At 43.6% G+C, this 17,740-nt stretch overlaps 2 protein-coding genes across 7 annotated transcripts in view; one reads left to right on the plus strand and one right to left on the minus strand.

The window, feature by feature from the left end:
* The window catches only part of tp53bp1 (tumor protein p53 binding protein, 1), a 37,309-nt gene that overhangs the window by 16,699 nt on the left and 2,870 nt on the right, over positions 1-17,740 (minus strand). The gene's annotated exons all lie outside the window — the stretch shown is intronic.
* Positions 246-16,330, plus strand: LOC107382025 (THAP domain-containing protein 6). The gene is made up of 6 exons (XM_015953983.3): positions 246-383; positions 529-718; positions 14,088-14,189; positions 14,445-14,652; positions 14,773-14,900; positions 15,149-16,330. Exons 1-6 carry the CDS (start codon positions 304-306, stop codon positions 15,233-15,235), a joined length of 795 nt encoding a protein of 264 aa, XP_015809469.3. The 5' UTR covers positions 246-303; the 3' UTR covers positions 15,236-16,330.

Below are 17,740 nucleotides of genomic sequence, written 5' to 3' on the forward strand. Positions count from 1 at the left end.
AGCTTTAGCTACACGCTAACGGCTAAAGCTCCGCCCAACAACAAAGAACGTGTTGCCCTTTTCCACTTAAGAGCTAGTCCACTGTGAAGCAAAATCATATTCCTGAGGAACTACACATTTCTCTGTTGACAATTCGCGTATTTCTTTTATAAATTCACAGGAATGTTACTTAAACACAAACACACCCTCTCCAAACATACGTAGACGCCTCCCGCGCTGGAGACCAGCATCGTCGCCGCCATATTGGGTGGGTTTCATCATCTAGCTCCAAACCCAACCGTACTCGACGAGAAGTGAGCAACTATGCCAGTCTTTTGCGCAGCCTACGGTTGCAACAACCGGCGTACAGCCGAGACTAGATCGCGTGGGATTACCTTTCACAAGTAAGATTAAACAATATTGGTTATTTGACCACTGATAATATAGTCGCAACTAACGTAATGTGGCTATCAACAAAATGCTAACGGCATGCACTGCTACTCTCATCTCTTGCTGTGTTGTTTTCTTTTTTCCCTTCATATTTTCAAGGTTTCCCAGGGACACAGAATCAAAGAGGGAATGGGAAGTTGCTTTAAGAAGGAAGGATTTTGTTGCCACCGAGTTTTCCAAGATCTGTAGTGATCACTTCGAGCCAGAGGACTTCGACCGAACGGGTCAGACTGTGAGGCTAAGAGATGGTGTGATCCCATCTCGCTTCAACTTCCCATCTAAACGAAGGGTATGTGCATTTTTATTCTACATGCTAACAGAGGTCTACGCTTCTTGTATGTAAAGTAAAATGTAACCATCGGTTCTTTCTGCACGTTTAGGAATAGACTCCGTGCGTCTTAGCATATGCTACTTCCGGGGGGGAAAACTAGAGCGTTTCACTGACGTTGCGAGCCGCTGCATGTTTACGCTAGGATTTACGGTCGGGTTTTCCATCAGAAGTCAGCCAAATGGCTGAATTAAGCGTCGATTTAAACTTCTCAAGATGTCTCGGGCATTTGCCGAATATATCGTTAGATGATGTTCATCGAATTTTTGATCTTTTTCCCCCGCGCGCGAGAGAGAGGATTCAAATTTTACATCTCCCAGTATTTGTATAGTTTCGAAGGTAAGTCACAACAACATATCCTTCATAATTATATAGAGACCATTAACACCGAAACAGTCATTTTTTATATCTTTTGGCGATTTTTTCACGGGTTGTTGATATGTTGTGTGGGTGTTTGGTTAGGGTTAGCTCATGTGAGTGTAACAGGGGAACATCGGGCTATTGACTAACGTTCCCCCGTAGTTTGAATGCCTGTTTAAGGCATAATAACTGTCACTATACAGGGATGTGCTCCTAAATGTAGACGACGTGTCTTCTCATTTTGTAATGCATTTTGCGTGTGTGTTGAGTGATGTAAACAACAAATGGATCACTTTTCAAACGTAAAAATTAATAATTTGATTTATTTTTTCATGAGAAAATCTGCTTCAAGTGTCTGTATATATTATCTTTGTATTACAGTTCCTGCACCTATAACTTAACAACTAACGTTATTCTGTTACTAACTTTACTAAAATTGTTGTTTTTCTGCAGCGTCTGACAACGATCAGGGCACTGGAGAGGTGGTGGTCAGGGCAGAATGCTTCAGGTCCATGAAGAAGACAGAGAAAGCTCACAAACTCAGCGTATGATCTTAAATAGAGGCATTGTGAAATTGTTGTGTTCAGTGTGTATAATGTAATAGGTTGGATGCAACTTATAGGATGTTGCTAGGATCATGTCAGGCTGTCATATCAGGGACGTGCTCAGAAATCAGTGCATTTGACAAACATGCTATCTTTAAAAATTGATTATATTTCTAGGGATATTCAATATTTATATTAAATACATTGAAATGTTGTACTTTGTAGGTGGTACTGAAAGATTCACAGCCTGTGCAACTGCTGGACTTCACCTGCACGTGTAAGGCTGGAGAAGCTTTATGCAACCACTGTGTTGCTCTTCCTCAATCTGCACACTATTCGCAGTTGAACGTCCAAGTTGTTCCCCCAGTGTTAAGCTGCACTGAAGGTGAACAACAGTGGCATAAGCCAAGAGTTATGGTGAGTCCAATCATCACAGTATTTTTTATGTAACTTTATATATTGTATTTATTTTGACCATATTTTAATAGGGGATAAAGCCAGGCCCTGTGGAGAAGATGGTTGTCCTCTCAGCCAAACCCAAAACAAGAAAGACCACAGAGGGAGTGCGGTAAGTACTGGCTGATGGGGTTTCAGATAATATCACAGCATTTTATAGGGCAATAATATTTAATACAGAATGGGGGGCTTTCTAACACAGGGCTCTAGAACAGTGTTTTTCAACCACTGTGCCGCGGCACACTAGCATGCCGTGAGAGGTTTTTTGAGACATGCACAGGAGCTTCAGATTCAAACACGCCATCAGTGGTAAAATAGTGAGTTATCGGGCCTACCAAGTAATAAAAATGATCGGTTTCAACATTTATGTTTATGTATTTAGCAGACGCTTTTGTCCAAAGCGACTTACAAGTGATAATCGGCATATTGCCCTAGAGCAGGGGTGTCAAACATACGGCCCGCGGGCCGGGTCCGGCCCGCAAACGAGTTATGTCTAGCCCGCGAGATGGTTGTGTAAACTTCATTTTCATACTTTACAATGTAGAGTGAAAATAAACTTATCTTTGTGAGCAAGTTTCCTCTGTAATGAGTATAAATAAAACAAAGCTGCGTTCAAGGCTCACACAAGAACTTGAATCACATCCTGAAGTTGGCCGCCACTCAGGATATTGATGTGCTGATGAAAGCTAAAAGATGTAAAGTAAAATGGGTCAAATATACTTTAAGTGCTGCATGAAACTGATCTAGCCATGTGATCTGTAAGCTCTTTGAATCACTAAGGAATGTTTTTTTATTTATTGATTTATTTTTATTTTTTTTTTAATTTTCAAGTACACATCAGGTGTTGTACTTGTACTATTTTGGATACACTGTCCTCAGGCTCCAGCCTTGTTTTATATTGATTGTATTAAAACAAAGAAAACAATCTGAAGTTGTTTTTAATTTACCGGTCTGGCCCACTTGGGACTAGATTTCCCTCAATGTGGCCCCTGAGCTAAAATGAGTTTGACACCCCTGCCCTAGAGGCTAACAATAACAACAACAACATTGACATCAGTCATGGAGAGGAGGGAACAAGGGGTGGACAGTAGAGAGGGGGGACGGGTGCAGGGAGGGTGCTAGTTTAGAAGATGCTCTCTGAAGAGCAGGGTCTTCAGGAGTTTCTTGAAAATTGAAAAGGAAGCCCCTGTTCTGGTAGTGCTTGGAAGGTCATTCCACATTTGTGGAACGATGCATGAGAAGAGTCTGGATTGTCCTGAGCGTGGTGTAGGCACTGCTAGCCGACGATCCTGTGATGACCGTAGTGGCCGGGCCGAGACTGCATTGCCCTTCTAACTTGCCTTTGCAAGAGGATTCAGGTAGATGGGAGCCGTACCATCTCGGACTTTGTATGCTAGTGTTAGCAATTTGAATTTGATGCGTGCTGCTAGCGGTAGCCAGTGGAGCTCAATGAACAGAGGGGTGACGTGTGCTCTTTTTGGCTGATTGAAGACCAGACGCGCCACTGCGTTCTGGATAGGGATGGGTACCTTTGACATTTGAATCGATTCGGTACTAATTCCCGGTACCTAGGAATCGATACCGGTACTTAACGGTACCAATTTTCGATACTTTTGAGTGTTTATTATTTAATTGTCTTTTATAATTAAATATATATTTTTCTCAATATATAACAATATTTGATAAATATCACGATAAATAACATACAACTGTTTGTATTTTAACATCGTCCTTGTAGTTTTATAAGTTGATAATTAAACTGAAGCAAACATCTTTACTGTGAACTAAATTTACTGTGTATCTTCATTCCTTTTACCATCTTTTTTCATCTTAAACAGTTTATTTAACTGCTGGAGCAGATTAAAACGATGATGCCTCACACTTACCCTCAAATTCCACTACCTCCGCCACGAACGCCGGAGCAAAATCGGTCCCGTTGTAGTCAATCAGAGCACTTCCACTACTGCGGCCATACTCCGGCAGTGCGGCGCAGTGCGCCGCCCTCTGTTCCGGCATCCGGCAAAAATAGAATCAATCCTATTTTTGCCGGACGCCGGAGCAACTCCGCAGTAAATGGACAGGAATCACAACCGCCCAACAGGAAAAGGAGCAAGCACAACTTCCGTTTTTCACAATAAATCGATAAACAAAAGGCGTTTTTTGTTTCATATGCACAGGTTTAACAACTTTTAACAACTATCAATGGTGGCTGAAGTTTAAATGCACAAAAGTAAGCCATAAATACAGTTTCCACTATCAAAGCAGTCACACTTTGTTGATCCAAACACTGCTGATCTCTCAACACAAATGATGGGCAGATTAAACAGTTCATTTCGATGCTTCTCCCACACAACGGGTGTTTGGATCTAACTTCCGCGTTTATTGCTCGGACTGTATCGCAAGATCTCGAAAATCCCGCGCATGCTTGTTTGCCCACCTCAGGTCTCCGCACCGGAGCGGAGCCGTTGTAGAGCGGGTACCAGTAAAAATTGAGTTCAGAAGCGAGCGGAGGCGGACCGGAGCGGAGCGGAGGTAGTGGAATTTGGGAGTTAGATCGTTGTCGCTGGTTTCATCTTCACCCAATCACCCGTAGCATTTAGTAAAGTGAAGCCAAACTTTAGAGCTCGTTCATGTTCTTCTAGTCGGAAATTCGGAGTTCCGAGGAGAAAGCTTCCGTTCCGCTAATGGTGCGTTCGCTAACATATCAAGCTAATGTTATCTTAAACATTTTATTCACCTACCGGAGCAGATTAAGATGAGGATGTCTCACTTAGATCGTTGTCGCTGGTTTCATCATCACCTAGTTACCCATCACATTTAGTGAAGTGGACCCAAGCTTTAGCGTGCATTCTTTCTACCATGCTGCTCTGTTTACAATTGGCTCGCAGGGACCGATGACATAACGCTCTTGCACATGCGCAGCGGTCTTGGCAAGTTCTCGTTATGAAGGACGGGTACCGAAACGAGGCACCGTTTGAAATGACGTGAATCGGTGCTCGGTCGGTACTATCAGATTTCAGATTTATTGGCCAAGTAAAATTACATTTACAAAGAATTTGTCTTCGGTAGATGTTCGCTCTCTAAAACATACAACAACCACAATAAATGAGAATAAAAATACCTAAAAACACATAAGAACATGTATACCCACACACATGTTCATTTACACACACACCTATATACATATATACATACCCACACACGCACGCACGCACACACACACACACACACACACACACACACACACATCCATAAGCATACTGAATTAGTATTAAAAACTATAGTAAAAGGATGGTAAAAGAATCTACAGATTCAGGAGAGAAATGGCTGAAGGAAAGAAACTGTTCTTGTGTCTGGTAGTTTTTGTGTACAGTGATCTATAGCGTCTGCCAGATGGGAGGAGATGGAAGAGAGTAGATGCAGGATGTGTGGCATCTTGGACAATATTCACTGCCTTTTTCCTGGTCCTGCTGATGTACAGTTCCTGGACAGAGGGCAGTTGGGCACCAATGATTTTTCCTGCTGTTTTAATAATACGCTGTAGTCTGCATTTGTCCATTTTTGTGGCTGACCCAAATAGACAGTGATGGATGAGCAAAGTATGGATTCGACTGCAGCAGTATAGAAGATGATCAGCAGCTCTTGTGGTAGGCCATACTTCCTTAGTTGCCGTAAGAAATACATCCTCTGCTGAGTCTTTTTGAGGATGGAGTTGATGTTTGTTTCCCACTTCAGATCCCTGGAAATGATAGTTCCCAAGAACTTGAATGAGTCCACCATTGACACTGGGCTGTTGGATATTGTGAGGGGGGGCAGCACTGTGGGAAGCTTCCCAAAATCCACGACCATCTCCACAGTCTTAAGGGTGTTAAGCTCAAGATTGTGCTGACTACACCAGACCACCAGCCTCTCAACTTCTCGCTGATAAGCAGACTCATCACCATCCTGGATGAGCCCAATGACAATGGTGTCATCTGCAAATTTCAGGATTTTTACAGCCGAGTCATTAGAGGTGCAGTCATTGGTGTACAAAGAAAAGAGCAGTGGAGAAAGGACGCACCCCTGTGGTGTACCGGTGCTGATCAGCCTTGTGCCAGACGTAACATTGTTCAGCCGCACATGCTGGCTCCTATTTGTTAGGAAGCTGGAAATCCACTGACACATAGCAGGGGAAACAGTGAGCTGAGAAAGCTTTGAGGTGAGGATTTCTGGTATAACGGTGTTAAAAGCAGAGCTAAAATCCACAAACAATATCCTTGCGTAGGTCCTTGGTTGATCAAGATGTTCCAGGATGAAGTGCAGCCCCATGTTAATTGCATCATCCACTGACCTGTTTGCCCTATATGCAAACTGCAGGGGATCCAGCTGGTGGCCTGTGGTGCTTTTAAGATGGGACAGCACCAAGCGCTCAAAGGACTTCATGACTACTGATGTCAAAGCCACGGGTCTGTAGTCATTCAATTCGGTAGGGGAGGATTTCTTCGGTACTGGGATGATAGTTGAGCTTTTGAAGCATGATGGAACCTCACACAGCTCCAGCGCTCTGTTGAATATCGTTGTGAAGACAGGTGCTAGTTGGACAGCACAGGTCCTGAGGCAGGAAGGAGTTACTCCATCTGGGCCTGGTGCCTTCCGTACTTTCTGTCTCCTAAAGATGTTGCAGACATCCTCTTCCTTCACAAGGAACGCAGCTTGTGATTTAGAGGAAAGAGGAGTAAAGCCGGGCGTACACTGTGCGACTTTTTCACTCGCAGCGTTCAGCTTCAGCTCAAACTGTACGACTTCCTCGCAGAGCAGATCTCACGAGTCATGTGCTCACACTGCACGACCCAGTTCTCGCATGCGACCTGACTGCTCACACTGTACGTCTGGTAGCAACACGTCGGCCCTAAAAATGTGCTAAAAATAGCAGTTTTTACTCAACACGTCAGACTTTTTTGTCTTGCCTGTTGTTCTTCGGGAGTGCTGCAGGAGGACACACAGGGATTTATGGGGGTTGGATGAGGAAAACGAAATAAAGAAAGTGAATCTGTGTTTTGTGATCAGTTTAATTTGACATGAACACGACAAACACGCTTTCTTGACAATCTTTGTGAGTAAAAAAACATGTAGAAACAAAAACGAACAGCGTGTGTTATTAGGGAAATAGCGAGCGACCGGCCGGCGTTGATGCAGGATTGCGCGCGCATGCGCCGTGAGCGGTTCTGATACTTTTTGGATCGTAGCTGCTCGCAGCTGCTCGCAGCGCCGCTTCAACAGTGCGATACCCTCACGAGGGACGAGCGAAATATTAAACACACCAGAAGTCCCTGCGACCTCACGACTGCTGATCGGCGGCTGGTCACGTGGTGTTAATCGCCTCTCGTAACCCCCTGTACACTACACGACCGCTCGGCGCAAAACTCGCCCCGATGTCGTGGCTTCTCGCACGACTGGAAAATCGGCTCAAAAAAGTGAAAAAGTCGCACAGTGTACGCCCGGCTTAAGAGTGTCCAGGTGAGGGGTGGCGGCTGCAGCTATGCTGGAGTGGAGGAGGGGTGTGACATTCCTTTCCTCAAAGCGGCAGTAAAAGCCATTTAGCTCCTCAGCAAGACCATGATTAGCATCAGAAATGGAGGATGGTCTCCTGTAGTTGGTAATTTGCTGAATGTTTCTCCACAATAATGTGGGGTTGTTGGCTGTAAACTGGTTTTTCAGCTTTGCTGCATACTTAATTTTAGCAGCTCTGATCTCCTTGTTCAACGTGTTCCTGAGTGATTTGTACAGAGGCCTGTCTCCTGCCCTATAAGCCTGCTCCTTTGCCCGTCTCAACTGGCTCAGATTTGCTGTAAACCATGGCTTGTTGTTATTAAAGGTGCGAAAAGTCTTTGTTGGCACACACACTTCCTCACAGAAGGTGATGTAGGATGTCACAGTGTCCGTTAGCTCGTTCAGATCGCCGGTGGCATTTGCAAATACTCTCCAGTCTGTACAATCAAAACAGTCCTTAACTCCTCTTTTGCTTCATTTGTCCATTTCCTCACTGTCCTGATGGCTGGCTTTACAGATTTTAGTTTTTGTTTATAAGTGGGGAATTCGGTCGGTACCTTAAAAAGTACCGAATTCGGTACCCATGCCTAGTTCTGGACCATTTGAAGAGGTCTCACAGTACAGCCTGGAAGACCAGTTAGAAGGGCATTGCAGTAATTGAGGTGGGAGATGACAGTAGATTGCACCAGGAGCTGGGTGGCATGTTGTGTTAGGTATGGTGTGATCTTTCGTATGTTATACAGCGCAAAGCGGCATGAACGAGCAACAGAGGCAACATGATCTTTAAAGCTCAGGTGTTCATCAATCACAACACCCAGATTTCGAACTGCCTTTGAAGGAGCCAGAGATAGGAAGTCATTTTGGATTGAGATATTGTGCTGTATGGATGGTTTTGCTGGGATGACAAGTGGTTCAGTTTTAGAGAGGTTGAGTTGGAGATGGTGGGATTTCATCCATTTTGATATGTCGGAGAGACAGTTTTATATTCGTGCAGAGACAGTGTGGTTGTCCGGTGGAAATGACAGATAGACCTGGGTGTCGTCTGCATAGCATGCATGTCCACATTATGTATTGATTACAATGTTTCTGTATGTGTGTTCTTAACATTCAGGAGCAAACTGTACAAAGGCCTTCACGGGGACCTTCCTGACGGTTCTGCGGGTTTCTGAAGTCTACCAACCATTCTCCGACACTGACCGGCCTATGATCTGCAGCATGGGAATAGGCAAAGATATCCCACTGGTGGACTCACTGCTCGGCAAGGTGCAACAAGGAAGTCCACTTTCTTATAAACAACCACCCAAAGAGAAAGTGAAGGCCCTCCATAATGCTCCACCTCCTCCACCATTGCCTCTGCAAGACTACAGACTGAAACCATCAGAATGCATGTTTGTCTGTTCCAGGAAGCAACAGCTGCACATGAAAAGTCTTGAGGTGACCCTCGAAATGTCCCGGAGCATAGAATGTGCTACGCGAGAGCAGTGTGTGCGTGCTGATTGGCACAATGTACGTAGACCACAAGTGACTGCATCTCGATTTAGAGAGATCTGTCATGTGGGTGAGCTCTCCGAAGAGCTGCTGGCTGAACGCATCTTGAATGGTACTTGCCAGACAGGCACTATGAAGACAGGCTTAGAGTTAGAGGCAGATGCTATCTGGGATTACTGCCAGATAAAACACGTGAACCACTACAAATGTGGATTTGTGGTGCACCCGGATGCACCATGGATTGGTGCATCACCAGATGGTATCATTTTTGACCCATTAGGGCATCCTCAATTTGGCCTATTAGAAATAAAATGTCCAAACATTAAAAATGATGTAGACGCACCTTACCTCAAGGTCATCAGTGGGACATTGCAGCTTAAACCATCACATGCCTATTATTGGCAAGTTCAGGGCCAGCTGCTAACTACAGGGATGAGTTGGTGTGATTTTGTGGTCTCTGCTCAAGAAGATGTGTTCATCCAAAGAATACAGAGGGATGAGGGTGTGATGGAGACAATGAAGTGTAAGATAGACATGTTCTATTTTCATGTGTTCATGGACAAATTCCTTGCACTGTCATAAATGGTTAGCTTGTTATTCCTGACTTAAATGTCATCAACACACATGGTCTGAAAAGGCATTTGTATTATTTTCCATGTTGTTCAATTTTTTTATGTATTAATATCTGCAGACTTTGTGTTTAAACCATTAAATAAATGTTCATATGTTTACTGTTATAAATTTCAAAGTATGTTAAAATATAGTTGATCATTTGAAATTTGTGTTTTTATTTTTGAATTCCAGGAAAATAGTATTTATCATCTTTAAATCTATTGCAGTCAATAAGAAGCACACAAAACAGAGCAAATGGCGGTTCTGTTAAAGGAAGACGGTTTTATTTGCAAAGTAAACAATAAAACATCTATCACTGAACTTTATTTAACCATGGAAGGGGGTGTGTTTTCAATTTTACTTAAAAACAAAATCAGCTACTTCTACTGTTGGGGAATAACTATTTACATGAATTTAAAATACATATTACAAAACCATAAAACAGTTACTCAAACTTAGTAGTAACACTTTCATCTCCATTTCACTATTAAAGGTAAGAATTTTGTATTCAGTAACAAAAAGAACTGCAGATTATTTTTCCAAATCCTGGCTACTTCTCCCACATACTACTACACAGACAATACCAATTTCAAGCTTTTACTCAAACACCCATTTTTTGACCAGGGGTCCGTATTGGTAGTTTGTGAGGAGAAATGCTACAGTAAAAATTTGGTTAATATTTCCGGAAATGGAAAGAGGATGACTGTGTCGAAAAGTTTGTTTTCTTTAACCCTCCTGATGAGCCTCTCCACGTGGACCCTCAGACGTGCAATGGACTGGGTTCTAAGCACATCCACCTCTGACATTTGGGCTTACTTGGCCAAAAAGGTTGGGCGATGGACTTTCCCGGGCACTAGCTCATCGATCAGAAACCCTTTGTCCACCATTACATCCATCGTCCGTTAGGAGGGAGGAGATGCCGGAGTGACGGAAAATGTCCTTGTCACTTATGGAGCCTTCAAAAAGTGCTGACACAAATGTGAGTGCTCCATGGGGGGACATGCCAATGAACGCTTTGAAGGTACAGTGTGACTTGAAAGCTGAAAACACCTCGCTCTGGAGCAGAAGGGAGGAGGGTGTTTGGCACCTCATTTCAGTACAGTCAAGAATGACCTGAGTATTTTTGTAAGGGCCACTGAAATCTGTGGGGCAGTTTGCTCTCACTCTGTCAGGTGCCATCCAGATGGAGACAGATCCAAGCAAGGTGTACAAAAAGTTGGACCGTGACACAAGTATTCTACTCTCTGTAGCTCTGTGGATGTTAAACTTGTGACAAAGTTCCCTTTGTGTACAGCCGGTTGCCAGATAATTGAGGAACAGAAACAGCTCATCAATTGGCAACAATTTCTGGAAGAGAGAGAAAAAAATGGTCCAGTCAGCAACAAAAATATGTAATCAACACAGAACAACCAGGTTGTAATTTTGTTGAACTTACAGTTGGTCTGTTCATAGGGCTCTCGGTGGATGTGCTGGTAGAAAGGCTCTTCTGACTGCTGGTGACCCTCACCATTCTGCTTGTTGCCTCTTCAATTAGGTTCCAAAAGGCCATCAGATGCTCATATGATGGAAATCTGTTGTGGATGTAAATGTTATTTTTCTGGAGTGATTGCTAATTTTCAGATCAAACTTAAATGGAAACAAAGGGGTGCCATCATGAAATTATTTTAATATATATATATATATATATATATATATATATATATATATATATATATATATATATATAGATAGATAGATAGATGGATAGACAGATCGATAGATCTACAATGGTATAAATATATAGGGTAACTTAAAAACTTCAGGATTACTTGCCTTGTATAGTACCAAATGTCATCGGGTGATGTGGCAAATCGCTGCAGTCCAAACCCCTGAGTGAGGTGTTATGACTCAAGCTGCTGCCTGAGCTCCTCAATCTCCCTTGACATAGATTCATATTTAATGCGATCTACGACAATCCAAGAGCTTGCTGCATAATCATGATCTTTAGTCATGGGGATGGAGGCTGGATCAGACTCAGCATAACCCGCGATAGGGATATTGGTGTTTCCATCCTCTGTGTTGTCGTCCTCGGTTGCCATAGCCACGGTGTCAACAGGCCGAGGGCGGCGTTCCCAAACTCTGGGTCCCTCTGACTTATTCGTGTAGTCATTCCAGTGGAATAACGACGGAACAACTTTTGGCTGAAGACATCGCTTTCCAAAGGAAGACAAGAAGATCTCGCCAGTCTCAAAATGCCGACTACACACTCTAGAGCTGGCCGTAACTGAAGCGGTCCCGTCTGATTTTTATCAGCCATTGTGCCCGCAACTCAGGATCCTTTGGAAAGGAGTGAAAACTAAAGCTTGGTTTATGCTTGACGCATTCACTTTCCGCTTGGTGAAGCGGCTCGCGGATGAAACGCGCTTCACAACTCGCAGCGTTTATGGTTCGTGTGGCTTGTCTCTGCGGTGAGCCAATATTCTCCAAAACTGAACGGGGCAGCATGGAGCTCTACGGCATGCACCCAACACTACACCATAGTAGAAGTAAAAATTACTGTTTACAACATGGCATTTCAGCATTTTTTAACAGCGTCCTCGTCTTTTCCGACAGTGTGAGCTATTTCTCTCCAAGAATTATTAACAACATGTTGATCACGGTGATCTCTGAGAGCTGAATCATACAAATGTCTGTATTGACAAACCTCTGCCATACTAGTTCTTGCCGGTTCGCCATGTTTTTCCGCGTCCAACCGTCCGGGGGTTAGAAAATTTCCTAGGTGCGCAGTGCGGAAATTTTGGGCCGTGCGGAGGCGCGGTGGAGGGGCGTGGTTGTTAAAATGACGCAATTTTGCCGCGCATAAACCAACCTTAATGGTTTTGTTAAATCTCCCCCCAGCAGTACACAGCGGGACGCAGCAGTGATGAGTGTTCCTACCTTCTGCTCTTTGTAGCTTTATGGCATGCATCCAACACTACACCATATGCTTGACGCATCCGCGAGGTTTGCACGGCTCCGCGCGGCAAAATTGTGTCATTTTAACAACCACGCCCCTCCACCGCGCCTCCGCACGGCCCATACTTTCCGCATCGCACACCTAGGAAATTTTCTAACCACGCGGACGGTCGGACACGGAAAAACATGGCGGACTGGTAAGAACTAGTATGGCAGAGGTTCGTAAATACAGACATTTGTATGATTCAGCTCTCAGAGATCACCGTGATCAACATGTTAATAATTCTTGGAGAGAAATAGCTTGCACTGTCGGAAAAGATGAGGGCGCTGTTAAAAAATGCTGGAATGCCATGTTGTAAACAACAGCAATTTTTACTTCTACTATGGTGTAGTGTTGGATGCATGCTGTAGAGCTCCATGCTGCCCCCTAGACTGGACTGATGTGATGGGACCACATCAGTCCAGTTCTGGCCTTCCTGCACTGGCTTCCGATTTCCTATTGCTCACAATTCAAAATACTCGTCTTTGTTTATCATTTCTTCCAGGGTGGTGCTCCCCCCTATCTGGCCACACTCCTGAACAGACGTTCCCCATCACGCGCTCTGCGCTCCTCTGACCAAGGCCTGCTCGCTGTCCCTCAGTCTAGGTGTCGTACCCGTGGGGACCGGGCTTTCTCAGTCCTAGCACCGTTACTCTGGAACCAGTTGCCACCCTCAGTTAGGCTGTCCCCTTCTCTGCCAGTCTTTAAGAATCACCTAAAAACACACCTCCTCCGCTTGGCGTTTCCAGAACATGTTTGATTATGGCCCTCTATTATGTTGAATCCATTCCACAGTTTTCATTGGTACACTCAATCCATCCACTCAATCCAATTGTGTTTCACACATTTGTATTTTACCGGAATGTTTCATCTATCTTGTAAATTCCATTTTGTATTTTGTAATTTGAATTTCTTTTATTGTTGATTTATTCAGTATAATTACTTACAACTGTACCATGTTCAGCGCTTCGGGCTTCCTGACAGGGTTGCGGAAGGCGCTTTATAAATAAAGCTTTGATTGATTGATTGATTGATTAAAGTTTGGGAGAATATTGGCTCACCGCAGAGACGAGCCACATTAACCATAAACGCTGCAAGTTGTGAAGCGCGTAACATCCGCGAGCCGCATCATGCGTGAAATACGCGATCATTCCGTTTTTGTTTTTGACAACAGTAGTAATTCAGCAAAACAAAAGCACTAAAAAGTTAGCAGAAATGAACAACTCTACATCCGGTCTCAAAACAGGAAGTTAGCCTTTTCTCGTGCACAGGGTCTGGTCAGGCTGGTATGTTGTGTATTACACTACACTGTGGGATACGAGGACATTTTTGTGTTATTTTCAAGTATGTGTTTCTTATATTTTAGCTTGTCGCAAAAAGGATGGCAACAACTTCCAGCAAAGCTGAAGAGAACCCACCAGTGGATATTTGTCAGCATGTCCCTTTAAGTAAACCTCAACCCAGTGCTGTGAGTTTTTGTATTTATTATGTTCCTTTCAGCTGTGAGCATCACTCTGGTTAGGTTAAAATATCTCTTTTTCCAACTCTTTCCAGACATACCAGTTATAGACACACACACACACACACACACACACACACACACACACACACACACACACACACACACACCTTCTCTTTCTCACACTCACAGTGCTTGCAGTGACATTGCATTGTGGCGTGATATAAACATCACTGAAAATATTTTCATCCTTCATCCTATTAGGACCACTCCTATGCATTGTCCAGTTCTCCCACTCACCTAAAAGCCAGACTCAGTCAGGCTTTGGCCAGAGTAGAGAGTCTAGAGCGGGAGAACCTGAACTCAAAGGCTCGAGAACGGAGGACAAAAAATATAATAAAGGGGCTACTGGAGATTCTGAAGGACAAGATCCTCATAAACGAGTTGAAGGAAGGACTGGACGTCCACTCAGGTCAAATGAATTGATAACACAACTTTGAATTTCATCAAATGTTTATACTCTCTGTCAGACATTATAAAGGTCTCATTTCAAGGGAACTTACTAATTTAGTATTTGTTAATTGAATTTCAGATGTTCCGATGGACCTCTCTTCAAAGCAGAGCTGTGAAAACAAGGAGGACCAGAGAAGGTTTGCCCTCACACTAAACATCCATGGTCCAAGAACTTCTTCCCCTGACGTATCCACAGACATTGCAAAGGTGTGGTACATGTTTTTTATTCCACTTTTTAACATGGTGGTTAAAAAACCTAAAATATTTCAGCTCTACATACTTTGCTGTACAAAAAACAGGGAACTGATGTACAGGTTTTGAGTTTCTTGGTGCCATCGTCACTAATTTTAAAAGTCTTTAAAACAAAAACATTCTCAGAGAAAAAGAAGAAGTGCCCAAAATAGAGATCTAAGTGTTACAACACTTAAAAAGCTATTTATTTTGTTTGTGGAAAGGTGGATGGAGTCTTTGGACGCCAAGCATGGGCTCAACCTAATGGTGCTGGACATGTTGCAGAAAAGACGGGAAGAAGACCCTGCTAATTATGACTCTGTGGCCCTCGTGTTGGATGCCATCATCACCAAAGACATGTCCAGTGCAATCCCTATACCCAGAAAAATGTCTGGATATGGGGATGACATGGATGAGACTGATGCAGCTACGGGGGTGCTTATTTTAATTTAGTTTGGATTTCAGTGTCGTTGGAATCTCCAGTCGCCCGCTACATGTCAAAGCTTCTGTCACCAGACACACGGAAGGTCCTGGTTGTCTTTGTTCTGGCAGAATTACATGCACGTGGCACAAGAGCGGTCTGCATGACCGTTGAGGACTTTTTTGAACATCCAGTGATCCACCCTGCATGTCTGTGTCACATGTTGAAACTGGCACACAACATGTTGCAGGCTTATAGCGCAATGAACGTGTAAAAATGTAAAACGTATACTGGGTCTCTGCTCCAGACCCCTTCCTCACGTAAACCTTTATCAGAAAGGATTTGATTGGTTCAGGGTTGGGTTAGGATTAGGGTAGTGCCATAAAACTAACTGGCATTCTGCTGTGACAAAGACGTCACAGCAGAATGCCAGTTAGTTTTATGGGTTTAGTGCCATTGACTTTTATTATTTATTCTGTATTTCCGCTGAGTAAATTCACAGTTTAGGTCTTTTTTTTTCATTCTTCAACAGAACTCTACCACCCCTCAGTTCTTCCAAAGTTTTATTCAATGGGGGCCTGTTTTTTCTAGATTTTTAAGTGGTCTTCATCCTCTATAAAGGCTCATTGTTATAATAATAATAATTATCTGAAATACAAGTCTTTGATCACCATGGTTCTGTGATAATGTTCTAGATCATACAGTTCCGTATGGTACTTAATCCTGCAGGGTGTGGACTGGTGAAAATGTTCTTTTGTGTTAATAAATGTGAGGGCACTTCAAGGTTTTACGAGCTATTCTATGGACTCCTTCCACCTGCTAAGATAAATCATGTAAAATAGACTAATCTGGGCCATTTGGTCCCTCGGTGGGATTTCTGAGCCCTACACAGGTCCCTGAAGGTTTTTTGAGGAACTCTGGAAAAAAATGCTATATAGGTTTTTCCTTTTTTCATTAAAAATACCCTCACTGTAGAGTTGCTGCATTTTGTCGTCAGCACTGGTTATTTTTAGATATTTACTTCCAGAACGTCTCCATATTACCATCAGTGTAGTAAATCTTAAAGATGAATCTATAGAAACTTTAGATCAGTTTCTTACATATCATCTCCATCCCTTTCTACGAATATGCCATTACCCTCTTCCTGTCATCTAAAATATGCTGTAATACTATCAGTGTTGGAAACCTAACTGATGTGAATCTCCTTTTTATAGCATAAGGTGATTTAGAGTTATTAAAACCACAAAGACATTAGATTAGATGCATTTTCTAATGGGTTCCTAATCTTGTGCCGTGAACTCAATTTTGAAGATGAATGCACAGCATCTTAAATATTATCATGACTTTGTCATCATCATCTGACATCCTCTGTTTCCATGGAGACACCACATTTTAGTAACCCTGCAGATCAAGCTTGTGTGGTTCACAGAGAAGATACAAAAGCACCCATTGGCTGACCGACTGAAGCTGGAAAGGTTGAAGTCTTTAGAATGAACATAACTAAGTCTGAAAAACCACAGTCACCAGGAGAAAAGGTCTCCTAAACTCAGGACCGTCTGTGCCTGGAGACCCTGAAGAGTTATTACAGCCACCAGTCTGCATCTGTCTGGTAAAAGCCAACACTTAAAGGCAGAAGGACACTCCGTGCATCGTGTGATAATCTTGGAGAAATAAAATGGCATCAGTGGCTCCGTAAAGATTAATCTCCCCAATAAGGTCAGTTCAAGATCAGACTGCAGGCACTGTTAAACGGGAGTATCCTGGGCTGCAGCGGTATCACGGTTGCTTTACAGGTATTACCTCTATGAAAGCAGGCTAACTAAATGCCTACATGTCTTCTACTAAATGCCTGATTCTTTGGATTTCACAAGCCATGTCAACGCTGTGCATAAAGTTGACCTATAGGAGGACGTGCACAACTACCAACTGCACTTCTTGGACTGTGCTGTGCAAACTGGACATGATGGAAGTCTCAGCGTGAGGCCTAATGGTAGCCTACTCACACAGACCCGTAGCTTTACTTTTGGGCCATTCCCATCTGTACCGGGTCGGCCCGGGCCGGGTAGCCCCAGTCGGCCCCAGCCTGGCCCGGTTGATTCCACACATCCTTGTCTTAAGCCCATGTGGGCTGATTCTACCCACCAATCAGAGGCTTGCTCTAATGGAAGGTGTGAATGGGCTGATTCTACCCACCAATCAGAGGCTTGCTCTAATGGAAGGTGTGAATTTGCTGTCAGCAGTGGGCGTGTTGGCCCTGGTCGGCCTGAAGCAGTACCCCTTGGGAAGAGGGCCGAGAATGAGCCTTGGTTGGCCCGGGAAAATTCCAGGCCACCCAGATATGTAAACAACCTACGCTACCCGGCCCAGGCCGACCCGGTACAGGTGGGAATGGGGC

This window comes from Nothobranchius furzeri, chromosome 9 (genome assembly GCF_043380555.1).
Source record: "Nothobranchius furzeri strain GRZ-AD chromosome 9, NfurGRZ-RIMD1, whole genome shotgun sequence".
NCBI classification, from domain to species: Eukaryota; Metazoa; Chordata; class Actinopteri; order Cyprinodontiformes; family Nothobranchiidae; genus Nothobranchius; species Nothobranchius furzeri.